This window comes from Perca flavescens, chromosome 14, assembly GCF_004354835.1.
Source record: "Perca flavescens isolate YP-PL-M2 chromosome 14, PFLA_1.0, whole genome shotgun sequence".
In the NCBI taxonomy this organism is placed as follows: domain Eukaryota; kingdom Metazoa; phylum Chordata; class Actinopteri; order Perciformes; family Percidae; genus Perca; species Perca flavescens.
In genome coordinates, this window is record NC_041344.1 from 18,627,908 (window position 1) to 18,642,094 (window position 14,187).

The following is a 14,187-nucleotide window of genomic DNA, read 5'->3' on the forward strand; positions in this document are numbered from 1 at the left end:
TAAGTGTTAAAGCAGGAGCCGACTAGATCAAAAATGTTCATTGGATGCCACCTAGTGACCACAGAGTCAAATGGCATCTGTGAGATGTTTGAAGGACAAAAACCTCTCATACTGAAATCATAGCACCATATTAATAATATACCACAACACATCTTACTACTGCCATAAATGTATTATCTTAGCAAAGTCTGTTGTTAAATGTGTGTATTAACAGATCTGTGTCCACAGTTTTAGCAAAGAGGTTAATAATAATTACAAAGAGGTTAATAATAATTACAACCTCTTTTGGTTTTACTGAAAAAAAATGATACGGGATAGTGATTGAGATCATGTATTTATTTTTAACAACTTGTATTTATCTTGTAGCAACACCATAGTAGGAGTGTCCATCTGTATTAAAGCATTTGTATGAACAAAGAAGGGCACGCACTGGAATAGTTTGCGAACTTCTCATTTTCATGTCCTGTAACACACATAAAACATGACAACGCCCATTTAATTACTATATGAGACACTACATATTCATTCTAAATCATGTATTTAACAGAATATTTTCACACAATAATATAATGCAATGAAATTAGGGCAAAAACATTCAACCAACCTTCTTCAGATTGATAAAATGCACACACTCCAGCCAGGTGGTGAGGAAGGGGTCCAGGCAGACCGCACAACAGCTGCCATTGGCCAACAAGGCAGTCAGGAGTGGGTAGTGGGGAAGCATCCTGTGGACCAGAGAGGACCTGTTCCTGTCCTCCCGCAAGACACATCTGGCAACCAGTTCCTGAGAAACAAAGATGAAACCAGAATAATCCAATGTTGCTTAATAAACACAGACATATTGTGAGATAACTTACAATTACGGAAAGTGTTCTGTCTGCTGTACTTCAGTGACAATTTACCTTTAACGTAAGCACCTCCACATCCTGCACTGACGACATGGGCTCACAGCGCACAAACCTGTTGCCTTCATAGTAAAGCTCCTTCAGGGACAGCAGGTGAAACTACACAGAGCAATGTCCTGCGTCATACAGTGACCTTATTCCATATCTTGTAGATGTCACTATGGCACAGCATTGTGCTGCTGCATTACCAACACTGTATACTGTACCTCAACAGGGAACATGGACAACTTGTTCCCAGCCACATCCAGAACTTGGAGTTTTGCCAGTGCCCCCATTCCCTGGGTGAAATGTAAGGTAAGCGTTTAATTATGTAGCTGACATATTGTACCGTGACATTTTTTTTTTTTTTTTTTTTTTTAAATCACATGCCCAATGTACAATACCCACCTCTGGTAGGCTGGTCAGCTTGTTTCTGGCTACATGCAACTTCGTTAGTTCTTTACACTGACATAGCTGCTGAGGTAGCCAGGACAAATTATTGGAAGTGAAGTTTATCTCAGACAACATGGTGAGATGACCCAACTCAACAGGGACCTCTTCCAGCTTATTGTCCAGTACACTGAGATGTCGAAGCCTACTCAAACTAATGGAAAAGACAGGTTTGCATTTGTGTTTTTAACACAGAAATTATTTGTAACCCCTTTGAGAGAGAGAGAGAGAGAGAGAGAGAGAGAGACTATTATGAATAATGGTATGAAGATCTTGGATACCATGGTGCCATAAATGTACCTTTTAATCTCCGGTGGAAGTCTTTTTATCTGGTTGTGGTTCAGATTGAGCACAACAAGGTTCCGTAAGCCATCTGTTAAATATAAATGCCAATCATTTTAGCTTTGTTTTCTTAACAAATCTTCCGAGGTGCTAATCATGCAGAACAGTGTGAACCTACCTATCACATCAGGTGGCACTACTGTAATTTGGTTGCTGAACAGATACAGTTTCTTCAAGGACTCCAGATGGCCCAAAACAGCGGGAAGCTCCTTCAAGGCATTATTTCCCAAATTCAGCTCAGCCAGCTTGAAGGCATTTGCAACACGAAAAGTATTTAATCACAAATCTGCGTGGTGTGTAAAACATTTAAAGAGTTGTCCTGGTAAATTTCCAGCAAACAGAGATAAACTCAAACAAACGGAGCAGACTCACATGTTGTAGAGAGAGCAGCTCGGCAGGCAGGGCGCTGATGGAGTTGTTGTTCAGCAGGAGAACTGACAGGTTTGGTAATCTGGAAACACACTTAGGAACGGCCTTTATTTTCTTCGAACTCAAATTTAAAGAATCTGCTTGACCATACAAAGCTCTCACCACTGACTCCGTCATTTCTAAAAAAAAAAAAAAAAAAAAAAAAAAAAACCAACGCCAAGCACTCACATTTAAGTTTCCATGGCGACAAGACTCTTTTTGACGATCGATTTGCTTTAAGGCAGTCGCGGCGTCTAGTGGTGGCAGCTAAGCATAGCAAGAATGTGTCCACGTGCTTCAGTGTGTTGATAAATCAAAATCTCCAAGAACGGAGTAGAAAAAAATGGAGACCTTTTGATGCCTGATGCCGCTGCAGTGTGTATTGATTTTATACATGTCAGTGGTATTGATGTATATGTGTGTTCTGCAAATATAGGTACTGATTTTAATATTTTTAACTTTTATTTTTTATTATTCAGTGGGTTTTCTTCATGTGATGCATTCTGTGTTATATTTCATCTTTTTTTAATAACTGTTATGTTTATGTTCTTTCTATGCCCTTTTCCCTTATTGTAGTACGATAGGCAGACATATTTTTTAACTATTTATTAAGTTTAATCATCCTGAGGAGACCATTTGTGGTAAAAGTATAATGACCGTCTTCTCTAGACTAAAAGAATTGGGACAAATTGAGTCAGTAGCGTGCAGGTATTTCTTCATCTTTTTGTACAGATAATTGTTGCTAAACACCTGCAAAGAATTGATGGATGTGCACATTCCGCCTGTTAATGACCTTAATTTAAAAAAATAAAATGGCCCTCTCTCAAGAGTCTCATGTTGAAAACAACAGTATTCATGTAAAATCAAAGAATATTTACTTAAAAAAATAAAAATAAAGCAGTGACACCCCCTTTATTAGTATTGTATGTGTTTATGTAATATTAATATGATTTACAAGTTCCACAATTCAATTTATTCTAAGAACACTACAAGAGTTCATCAACCCCTCCAGTGAATCTGTTGACATTTGGAGTGACATGAATGAACGACAGCTCTTAAATCCTCTCCTGTCCATTTTGGATAAACAGTATATGGTATACCACTGCTTCCCAAAATTGGCTGAAGTGAAACATGGGGGTCATTGGAATAGACAAAGGGTGTCCAGTGTACAATCATTAACACATTTCCTTTCTATGTTATATTTTTCAAAAGCACAATGATACTGTTGTCAGAACTAGATTTCACTCTCCCCACTGATATATTTTGGCTTCTAAACAGAGATGACATTTAACCCATTCTGAAAACAGCAACATTATCTGTTAACCTCAGCTTAACAATGTCTTCAATTAAGGGAGGGGGGTTTCTGTATTTAGGGCCCTCGGTGGTCTGAACACACTCTGCATTACACACATTGGTTTATGTCACACCAAGACTGAGCTGCCTCTCAGCTGTCCTCTGCAGTGGCTGGGTCCTTTAGCCGCTCCACAGAATTGTAGTGCTCTCCTAGTCCATAGGCATGACGCATATAGCTGCAATGGGAAAATATATTCTGTCAGTCAAGAGTTCTGAGGTAAACCTTTCCAAATTCTTAAAAAGAATGTGTTTTTTAGAATGTGTCATTTAATATAGTCAATGCATAGATTAGTTATACAGGTTTGTCTTTCTACATCGGCTTTAGTGTGCTGTGCGATGCAAGAGAGTCCAAAACAATCCATTATGTCCTTCATGAACAACTACATAATTATAAATTTTCCTTCTAATTTAACTGTATATATTTTAATAATTATGCTAATGCCACCTATTCAGGTGGCATTAGCATAATTATTAAAATAACAACAACAACATATACAGAACGTACACGAGGGTGATGATGGGTTCACTATCAAATTCCTCCCCAATTTTTATAGTCGGGGAGTCGGCCTGGATCACTTCCATTGGCAATTGAAGAACCTGGGTCAAAGCTCTCAACTGTTAGGGAAAAGACATGCATGAAAAAGAAAACAATTATTGAAAAGAGCAACAGCACAGTGCATCTGTGACATAACTTTTAACAACTCACTTCCAGTTGTCCACCCCAAGCTGCTGTGTGCTCCGCGTCACTGCAGTATTTCTCAAACTCATCTGGAAACCAAAACACACACAAACACTTGCATGAATACTGGGCACACTCATAGTTACTTTCTAAAACTTAACATGTTATATCGAATATTTTTGGTCTTTAATGTACTCATACTTATGACAAATTGTTTCTGAAAACCTAAACAAATTAAGTGTTACCTGCTGTGTACATGTCCCCAGTGTTGGGGTTGGTGAGGAAAGGCAGGAAGTCATCAGCATGGCCTCTCATGTACTCAGCAGTGCGGGACCGCAGTTCTTTCACACTCATGATTAACCCTGGCTAGAACAAACCGAATAGATTATGTGTATGAACATTAGGAATAACATATGTATGAACTTTGTTGAACGTTTGTCAGAGCAGCATTGTGTCATTTTAAATTGTAGCAACTCTGGATAGTGAAGTGGCAAGGAGTGTAGACTTTTGCTTATCACATTTCTGATTAGGTATTCAAAATACAGCTACAGAGCTATAATACTATGAAAATATGTACCTTTGATCGCTGTGCCAGCTGGTCTTCAATGGCACGGTACATGCAGTGGCCATCAGAAGAGATCTCCTTGATCTGAAGCTGTTGCTGGGCCAATTTCTGAGCCAGCTTCAAACCCTCCTGGTGCCTCACACCCTGCAGATTTTGCACCTCAGCCTCTGCTATCCTGCTCTCCCTCTCCTTCTCCTCGGCTGCCTTCTTGTCCTAGAAAGGGTAATTTAAATAAAATGCATTTGATTAGTATTTGAAACCATGGCTTGAACCAACATTAAAAAGGAAAGCAAACAGATGGTTGATTAAACTACCTAATAATCTGCTATATCACTACTGAATAACCTGCTATATGGGTTCTGACATTTGTTTATTATTCAGAGTGGTGTGTTTTGTGAATGGGAGTTATAGTAAATAAATATGATTGATTATTAGCCTTATGTGTGCTTCTTATATTGCTGTGGGTAAACAGAGCTTAAAACGGTCCTATTTGACATGAGACCTGTTATCTCACCCTTCTCTTCTGGGCTTTGGTTAAACGTGGCTGTTTGGCCTCCTCTCCTTTTTCTTCTTCACCACCCTCCATCTTCATGGTCTCCACTCCATTTAACACCTCTTCCACCTTTTAAGATTGAGTGAGGAGAGCTTTGGTTATGTTGCACATTGATGTTTATCTAATATACTTCATATAAGCATGAATAATGAGATGCAAATATGAAAAAATGCATTCTGTGCAGTATACATTTGCTTCTTTTACAATATACCTCCCAAACGATTAAATAAAACTATGTGAAATTTCAATACAGCAGCAATTAGGCAGCCATGTTTCAGGATGTAAAATCTTAATGCATAGCCAGAAGATTTGTCAGTTGTCTGAATGAAGACATTTACCTCTGCGTCGTTGGTAGATTTGAGTTGCCTCAATTCCTCCTCATGTTTCTGGCTGAGGTCAGCTTCTATTTTTGCAATCTCCTCTGTCATCTGTTTCCTCCTTTTCTTGTCATTTTTGGGGATTGCATTTTTCATGCTCTGAATTTTAGCTGAAAATTAAGCACAAGAGCAGACTGTCTGACAAAGCAACACAACAATTTCAATAAAGCCTACACACACTAAAAACAGAATAGAGCTCACACTCGGCTGATGCTGAATGTTGTTTCGGAAAGGTTAAAAATAACTTAGACGGCCAGGATGATCAACATGAAGAAGAACACACTCACAGATCGTGTTAATGTACCTCAATGTTAGTTTATTGGTTAAAGACATCAAGATAAAAATATTTTTTGAATACATCAATCATATGTGGCAGTCTGGCAGAAAACTGCGGCTGCACCCTTTTCCAAACTAGTTTAGCATACATAGCATGGCATGAGTGTATGAATATATTTGTCTTTTGGCCACGCCCAAATCTGTGATGTCACAGCTTTTATTTTGCCTTTGACAGGTGATGAAAAACATGGCATCAATGATTGGAGTTCAGGTGATGGGCGTAATAAGCTTAAAAGTTTCAGCCCATTAAGATTCACGGAGATCGGTACAGCAGCTGTTTTCTACCCTCTATCATTCATTGTGAATTTTACCCTTAAAACTGCAATCATTGTGAGCTAGTGACACATGGACTGGCAAATACCTAAGAATGATAACACTGTCATAGCAATTTTCTCCTGTGAAATGACACTGATTGTGCTAAATTCCAAGATATTAAAACAACACCTGAGATGCAGAGAAACAGTTGAAGTTAGCTACCTTGCGTATCTTTCTTTTCCTTGCGGTGCTGCTTTGCCAGCTGCTCCTCTGCTGTCTCCACTATCTCATCCTCCATGACTGGATGCTGCTCACTTTGTTCAGCGGTGATCTTTGCGAGCTATACTAAACTGACACGCGTTAAATAAACAACGTGTTATGATGTCCCTGTCATAACATTGGCCACATCACTGACAAGAGATACAAATATATATTCCACAATAAATAAAGCGTGCCGATATATGGCCTTGACCGGAAGAGACGACGGAGGAGGGCGGAGCTTGCTTCTTCTTCTCTTAGCTAAACTCCGAGATTAATCTTGCTATGCCGCCTTCTCTTGGCTATTTAGTATACTACAGGTATTTTCTGCTGCCAGCTGTAATATGGGTGTTCATTCAAAGCATCCTTTCCATTTGCGTAAATATTTATTCAAACCATGTTATACATTTCAAGCAGGATCTTATCTTAGACCAGTGAGAGAACACGTTGTTCTAGATACAGGGGCCTTTAGTCATGTAGGCTAATCAATGTTTTAGATTATGTGACCGTGCAGCTGTGACAAAATGCTGACGCTTCCCCTTTTCTCTATGTCTTATATAGTTGCTCAGACATCACATCGCTATTCCCTCCTATTTATTTAATCACAGGTTCCCAACCAGGGTTCTCATCACCCTAATAGGTCGAAAGTTTAACATAAATCAAGGTTCATAAAATGATAAACGGAGCCTTCGACCTCGCAATAGCTTTCGCGCAGCTTTCTGAGACTTCACTATGTACTTTTTTACACACGCTGAGTCACAATCACTAGATAAACCATTCCGGAATTAGCACTGTTTTATGTTTTTATGTAGGCCTATAATGAAACATATTTCAGGCTATTGCAAATATCCATACTGCTATATCTTCAGGGGTTACACCCTTCAGTGTTCATTGTCTCTGGCCTATAGCAGCGTGGGCCACATGCCTATCTATAATAACGTATTCCTGTAGGCCTATAGGCCTACTATTAAATTTGTAAATTGCTCCCTTTCAATCTTAACTACACTGCACGTTTAAGCTTTACAAATATAACTGTCTGGGAACCTTTAATGTTACCTAGAGGTTCTCTAAATGTTTTATATAATCTTCAGGCAACTTTCCTGGAGGTTGTCTTATGTATTTTCAAGAATAACCTGGGAACCTTAAGGGATTTTTTTTTATATTTCATAAAAATAACCTTCTCAAAGCCAAACCGAAGAGGTGGTTGAGGCCAGTTGCATGGTTATTATTATTATTAACCATAACAAAACTGGCCATATCTACAAATATTGATCTCTGTTTATGGACACACCATGCTATTTGTCTCCCACCTGCTTCAGTTTTGTTCCTTTTATACAAACGGCATTAAGGGATCTAGCCTATATTGTTCCTCGGCTATATTTATAAATATAAAATGTGTCTGTTTACCAATGCAATATTATCTAAATATACAGTATAGGCTACGTTTACAATATATTCAAAACATTTATGCAAATATTGACCAATGATAATAGACTATATACAGTAAGCCCATCATAATATTTAATGGAATAGTTGTATTAGGCAACTTAAATTAGGCCTACCATTAAAACGTCTTTAGTTTTATTGGTGACATTAGCTAATTGGATGAGAAACTCCTTTTGTAGGGCAGCCTTGCTGTGTGCTGTGTGACGTGGCACGGGGGGCGGAAGAGCTTGTTTGTGTTTTGGTTCTAGGGGAAGTTGCGAGAAGAAAGAAAGGAGGAGACTGACGGGATTGTTGAAATTATTTTTTGGTTCCCCAACACCACCCCACCACAGTGTCCCGGGCTCCGTGTGTAAATACTACAGCAGTGGTATTTGAAGTTCAAAACCTCGTCTGGCTCTCAGGTAGTGTACTTGACATGAATCGACAAGTTGTGGTTTCCAGCTGGCTGACAGGCTGACGCTCATCGGGGACTAACGTTAGCTAGCGCTGTCGCTAGCTGCCTCTAGCTAATGTCGGTGATGTTTGATTGCTAAGGGAATGCAGAAATAGAGGCCTTTATCACATATTACCAGTGTCCAGCTGTTACTCTTCTGTGTTGATGAGGTGCCATTAGAAAGTGGCTAGTAATGTATGGTATAGCAAGCTGAATGAGGGTTGACTTTGTGATAGCTAACCGCTAAATTGGTGGAATCAGGTCTAACAGTGCTAGCAAGCTAATCTAAGTGTTTGTTAATTGAGGGGTTGGCTAACGTTAACGTTAATAACTTGGTCCAACCTGCATAGCATTTCAGTTTGATGTCGTTGTGTAGCAATACAACGACTAGCTTGTTAACACATCGTATTTGTTTTACGTAGCTAGCTAGGTTAGTTAACGTTAGCTGAGCCTGTTTTATGTTCTTTTCATAAAGTGATTGGGAGGCTACTGGTGGCCAGCTATGGTCGCTAACAGCAAGTACGCTAACTAGCTTGACAACAAAAACAATTTGGAAAATGGTGTCCCCTTCTAAAATCAAAACAAATACATGACTACAGCTAAGCAACTGTGTTTACAGTCAACTAACGAGAGTCAAATTCAAATATTTTGTGAGCATTGCAGTGCGCAGCGTTTGTTGACAGTTCCTGTCGTGCGACTGAGTAAACGCAGTTACTGTTTTTACGGAGCAGTTTCTTATGCATGCTTCTTTTCTTCTTGCTTACCTGCTATTTCTTGTCAAATGTTCTTGGTTAATATAAGCATACATGTCTAGCTAACTACCTCACTAGTCCCTTTCACGGGCTTTGGGTTCCAGAGCTTTTTATTCAAAAGAACAGTCTTATTCCCCATTATTGCCACATAAGTCAAGGTTTTACACACACAGGTTTAGGCTAAACTGGCCTCACAATTCACCATAGAGACCATGAACACCTCTCAAAGAACGATGTCAGCTAACAAACATGTCACTAATATGCTTAACAAAGATAGCTTTTTTACAGAACCATTATACGTTATTGCATTAGACAGCATATGAGTATGATAAGGTATCTGTATCTTTGTTAGTAAGCATAATATATGTATCTCCTGGATAAGGGAGTTGGTGGGGTGTGCACAGTGAAGTCATAATAGCCTGGGAGATTCCACAGATCATGCTCAGGACAAATTCTCCATGCAAGTCAGACATATAGACTGTGATTCTCCTGAAAACAGCCATCTGTTGTATACAAATTAGTCAGCAGTTCAGTCCTAAATAAGTTACTAAGCAATGCATGAATGCATGGCATGTATCTATACAGAGGTTCTTGCAGTTGTAAGATGCTCAAATAATGTGGTTGGGTGAAACTCAACTGGTCCTTGACAAGGCTTCCTTTGCTTTATGTTACTGAATGTGGTTGTGATGGGCTTTCTTTTCTTTTTCATAAAGGCAAGGGAATGTCTACTTGTGTTTGTAACCGTGGAAAAATTGTGTCAATGATGATAGTTATATTTAAATGAGGCTTTGCATGTTTTAAGTGCTTTCAACATAGCGTGAATTTAAATGACTTGAAAATAATTTTACAGATGAATTTACTTTTTCATAAATGAAAGACAAAAATTAAGGAAATGATTGCATGGTAAGCAGCACTGTAATTACATTTTGTTGACATATTAATTTATTCAATGCATAATTTGAATGTAAACTTATTTATTGCTTTCAAAGGTGAAATTCATAACTTTACACACATTGTCTCCTTTTGCAGTGGCAAAAGGTAAAGGGTGTTAAAAAATATCTGCATTCTTGTTGTGGAAGTTCTGCAGAAGCCTGCTGTTTATTTGAAATTGCACAACTTGTAAAGTGCATGCAGCTCGAATTTGACATGTAAAGTAGGAGTGTAAAATGAATCACTTTCACTTACTGGCTGTTTAATGTGGACATGATTGGCATTGTCACAAGTGGGACCAGACAAGTTTATTCAAATGCATTAATAAGAGAATAAAGATCATCTCAAGCTACAGTGACGGGGCTGGCTAATGTTTCTTATACTTATACTCTTATACATGACATAGATATATTAGAAAAATACAAATTAAGACTTGACCAAATGATCGATAGTAATAAGGTAGAGCCACCATATTAATTACTTCCATTAGTTCTGTCAGTCTATGTATCAGTCCAGCTCTAGATTGTGATTATTTTTTAATTTAGTTTTAATTTTACATGGTTGTGCTTAGCGTTGAAGACTCTTCCTTTTTTTTTAGCTTGATCTTATTCTAAATCGGCTACAAATACTCACTTCTCTTATTTGGCAGATTACACATGTACACCCATTTATTATAATATATGTGTTAAGTCTTGTTAAACTGCTTCAGAAAGGCTAATGTTTAAATTATTTTTCTACCAATATCGTTCAGAATTCTAGAAATGCCCAATATCACAAGTTCATTAGGACAGGCCAGGGAAAAGGTCACATATTCCACAGTTTGAGTAACATAGTCTGCACCCTGTTCACTTACACAGAAGTAGAACAGACTTTTTTTCCAGTGTTAAAAGTTTTAATGCATTTTATACATGTCACCCTTTGGCAGATCAAGTTCTATATCTCTAAATCCCTTTGGATATTACCCATTACTTAAAACCACCACTAACTGCTTGCACAAAGTTATTACTCTCAGTAGTAGGGATGCATGATATATTGGAAATCACTTCTGGTATTGGCCGATGTTAGTCATTCTTTTTGTTTTATATCTGCAACTTTTATTCTGAGCAAAGTTCAACACATGTTTATTTCTCGTTGATACTTAGTAAACCTATTTGTTCTTTGCGTCTTGCAGCAGAAGTCCTGATAGTGAGGTTTGGCACACAGGGCACCGGGGGATCTGACTAGGTCATGGCCAATCGAGGAGGAGCTACGAGACCCAATGGACCCAATGCAGGGAACAAGATCTGTCAGTTTAAGCTGGTGCTGTTGGGGGAGTCAGCGGTTGGGAAGTCCAGCTTAGTGCTCCGCTTCGTCAAGGGTCAGTTCCATGAATTCCAGGAGAGCACGATAGGAGGTGAGCTTCATATCAACAAACCCGGCTATTTTTCACGAGATGCCAGTTGGTTAATACCCAATGACGTGAATTTAAGGGCAGGTGCACCTTCTTACAGCCAATTGGGTGCTTTGCTACTGTCAGGACAGCGCCATAAGATAAGATTTTCCAAGCTCTAGAATAAAAAATATTTGGAGAAGTGTACCATTTTGTTTTGTAGTCAGAATCATTGCCACATTTGTGACGTAGCATGTAAATCGTGTTTGTGTCACATAATGGAAAAATTGACAATGCTTTGTTTTCATATACATATGACCTGCATTGTTTACATAGTATTACAAAAAAGTATTGTTTTGGTGTAAATGTTGATTATCTCTTGTCTTATTCTTTCATTTCAGCTGCATTTCTCACCCAGACAGTGTGTCTAGATGACACAACAGTAAAGTTTGAAATCTGGGACACCGCAGGTCAGGAACGTTACCACAGTTTGGCACCCATGTATTACAGAGGAGCACAGGCCGCCATCGTGGTCTATGACATCACAAACGAGGCACGTTCATTCACCCATGACTAAGTTCTTTATACTATTTTACAACATGTCTTCAAAATGATGTCAGATTCCTTCAGAAGTGTAAAACATGACATGAAAATGTGTGGTTTTTGAAAGGAAATATCTTTTGATGTTACTGATCAAATGAAGGCACTGACAGATCGCACTATTTTTTTCTATTTGTAGGAGTCCTTTGCAAGGGCAAAGAACTGGGTGAAGGAGCTGCAAAGACAAGCTAGCCCTAATATAGTCATTGCTTTGTCAGGCAACAAGGCTGACCTAGCCAGCAAGAGAGCTGTCGACTTCCAGGTCAGAGCAAACAATCAAACTGTCTTAGTCTTAGTTTCACATTTCCTGGGAATACTGATCACCTTCTTCTCATGGCTATCTCTGTTATGTTATTATATCCAAAACGTACACAACAAGTGATCGGTTCCATTATTCTTCACTGCCAGGACTTGCAGTCTCGATACCACATCTAATTGTCATTTGTGGTCCCTGAATGCATGCATGTGTGAGGGCATATGGAAAACTGATGGTGTTTACATTGTGTTGACAGGACGCCCAGTCCTACGCAGATGACAACAGCTTACTTTTTATGGAGACGTCAGCCAAGACATCTATGAATGTGAATGAGATATTTATGGCTATTGGTGGGTAATTCTTTACACTTTATTCATAGATTTTGCCAGTGTATTTGTAGAGTGGTGCAGATAGATACATAGACAGGTGCCAGAGCCAACTGTATTATTCCTACTGGTATTTGATATGATTTATATTATATATTGCTTTTATTGTTGTTCAGTGTGTGTTTTTTTTTTTTTTTTTTCCTTCAGCAAAGAGATTGCCGAAGAGTGAGCCCCAGGCTGCAGGAGCCAATAGTGGGCGGAACCGGGGAGTGGACCTGACAGAAGCTGCCCAGCCAGCCAAGGCTTCATGCTGCAGTAACTAACGTGAAGAACGCCTTCCCACCAACCAACCAACCTGTAGAGCAGTAACTAATGCGGCCGATGCCCTGAATGCCACCGCAGTTACTAATGCAATATGTTGTACTCTTATCTCCAATTCTCTGATCTGCATACAAGAAAAGACGCCCTGTGCCCCCCCCTTCTTTTTGCAGTAACAAAGTCAATGCCAATACATTGATCTCCCCACATGGCCCTGCCTCTTTTCCTCCATCTTGGTTCTGCTGCTACCTGGTAAAGCTTCCTAACCATTCCTTCCTACTTTCTGCTAACCAACTTGTTAAATCTGTCAATTATTATTGATAGATTAATGAGCAGATATTAGAGACATTAGCGCACCCTGCCTTCCACTCATCTTCCTTCCAACGTGTAGATATGAGTTTAATTTAGAGGAAGTGGTTACTTCCCTTTTTGGGGGGTAGCTTAGGACTCTACTATTTCATGTCTTGTACCAGTCTTCTGTTTTTGTTCTTTTTTTTTATAATTTTGTTATGTATGGTTTGCTATAATTTTGTCAAAATTTCAGATGCACAAACCCTTATACTTACCTACGTAGAAAAATAGAAAAACAAGAACCTTTTGTCTGCAGTAGCACAGAAAAAAATGACTATTAAGAGAGGAGGAGTTTATACTTATTAATCTGAGATAGAGGAAAGGAAGAGAGAGAGAGAGAGAGAGAGAGAGAGACCAAAAGAGAGGTGTAGAGCTTAGGAACTCTAAGCTCTACACTTCTCTCTTGTTACTTGGGCCCTTGTATCTTAAAGTTTAAAAACATTTGCTCTCTCTCTCACTCTCTCTCTCTCACTCTCTCTGGTTCCCTCGGCCTGCCCACACCATCCATGTCCTTACCCTCACTAAACCCAAAGTAGTACTAGTGTACATTCTCAAAGGCTCCATTCTGGGGCCATGCCTGCTTCTAGCTGTCCCTAGTGGCATTGTGCAATGTTTCACAGTATTTTCTCTGTGACTTCAGTGTCTGCGAGGACCAATACAGCACAGCATGAAAAATACGTTCCACCCAGCTTTCTCCAAACAAGGCGTAGGGGTCTCTGCATACATCTTGTGTTAATCATCCATTTTGTGGTTATACTTGGGTCTCTTGGGTTCTGTCTTTTGATGATTTAGTTTATGCAGATTACTTTTCCCCTTGTGGTAATGTTGCTTGACCGCTGCAGGGTTTGCCCCTGGTAAAAGCGGAGGTGATGGTATAGCGAGCTGGGAGTTGCAATATGTAAGGCTGTGTCAAAATCACCTTGGAAGTGTGTGTGTGTGTGTGTGT

The 14,187-nt window shown here is 39.2% G+C and overlaps 3 protein-coding genes across 5 annotated transcripts; 1 reads left to right on the forward strand and 2 right to left on the reverse strand.

Annotated features, from left to right (window-relative positions):
* Positions 1-343: 343 nt before the first annotated feature.
* Positions 344-2,337, reverse strand: lrrc69 (leucine rich repeat containing 69). Its single transcript, XM_028596974.1, has 8 exons — positions 2,049-2,337; positions 1,795-1,921; positions 1,635-1,707; positions 1,293-1,488; positions 1,112-1,183; positions 903-1,004; positions 605-784; positions 344-463 (listed from the first exon to the last, which is right to left on the reverse strand). Exons 1-8 carry the CDS (start codon positions 2,220-2,222, stop codon positions 356-358), a joined length of 1,032 nt encoding a protein of 343 aa, XP_028452775.1. The 5' UTR covers positions 2,223-2,337; the 3' UTR covers positions 344-355.
* An 836-nt stretch (positions 2,338-3,173) lies between these two features.
* Positions 3,174-6,744, reverse strand: otud6b (OTU deubiquitinase 6B). The gene is made up of 8 exons (XM_028596975.1): positions 6,425-6,744; positions 5,573-5,721; positions 5,196-5,303; positions 4,694-4,894; positions 4,362-4,482; positions 4,144-4,205; positions 3,943-4,052; positions 3,174-3,613 (listed from the first exon to the last, which is right to left on the reverse strand). Exons 1-8 carry the CDS (start codon positions 6,498-6,500, stop codon positions 3,529-3,531), a joined length of 912 nt encoding a protein of 303 aa, XP_028452776.1. The 5' UTR covers positions 6,501-6,744; the 3' UTR covers positions 3,174-3,528.
* A 1,334-nt stretch (positions 6,745-8,078) lies between these two features.
* LOC114567838 (ras-related protein Rab-5A) lies at positions 8,079-13,052 on the forward strand. 3 transcript variants are annotated; one of them, XM_028596979.1, is made up of 6 exons: positions 8,079-8,307; positions 11,225-11,414; positions 11,792-11,943; positions 12,130-12,252; positions 12,503-12,596; positions 12,780-13,052. In XM_028596979.1, exons 2-6 carry the CDS (start codon positions 11,249-11,251, stop codon positions 12,893-12,895), a joined length of 651 nt encoding a protein of 216 aa, XP_028452780.1. In that variant the 5' UTR covers positions 8,079-8,307; positions 11,225-11,248; the 3' UTR covers positions 12,896-13,052. The 3 variants fall into 3 exon arrangements, with proteins under 3 accessions (XP_028452780.1, XP_028452778.1, XP_028452777.1); XM_028596977.1 differs by having other exon boundaries at positions 8,081-8,307; positions 11,196-11,414; XM_028596976.1 differs by having other exon boundaries at positions 8,083-8,307; positions 11,193-11,414.
* The last annotated feature ends 1,135 nt before the right edge of the window (positions 13,053-14,187 follow it).

Excerpts from the sequence above, each read along its gene's own strand:
- LOC114567838 (XM_028596979.1), top strand. The coding sequence starts at position 11,249 with ATGGCCAATCGAGGAGGAGCTACGAGACCCAATGGACCCAATGCAGGG. Across the intron at positions 12,253-12,502 it reads AGAGAGCTGTCGACTTCCAG|GACGCCCAGTCCTACGCAGA; the intron begins GTCAGAGCAAAC and ends TTGTGTTGACAG. Across the intron at positions 12,597-12,779 it reads TGAGATATTTATGGCTATTG|CAAAGAGATTGCCGAAGAGT; the intron begins GTGGGTAATTCT and ends TTTTTCCTTCAG.
- lrrc69 (XM_028596974.1), bottom strand. The coding sequence starts at position 2,222 with ATGACGGAGTCAGTGGTGAGAGCTTTGTATGGTCAAGCAGATTCTTTA. Across the intron at positions 1,708-1,794 it reads AGTGCCACCTGATGTGATAG|ATGGCTTACGGAACCTTGTT; the intron begins GTAGGTTCACAC and ends TATATTTAACAG. Across the intron at positions 464-604 it reads ATTTTATCAATCTGAAGAAG|GACATGAAAATGAGAAGTTC; the intron begins GTTGGTTGAATG and ends TGTGTGTTACAG.
- otud6b (XM_028596975.1), bottom strand. The coding sequence starts at position 6,500 with ATGGAGGATGAGATAGTGGAGACAGCAGAGGAGCAGCTGGCAAAGCAG. Across the intron at positions 4,206-4,361 it reads TGGGGACATGTACACAGCAG|ATGAGTTTGAGAAATACTGC; the intron begins GTAACACTTAAT and ends TTTGGTTTCCAG. Across the intron at positions 3,614-3,942 it reads GAACCCATCATCACCCTCGT|CTATATGCGTCATGCCTATG; the intron begins GTACGTTCTGTA and ends TTCCCATTGCAG.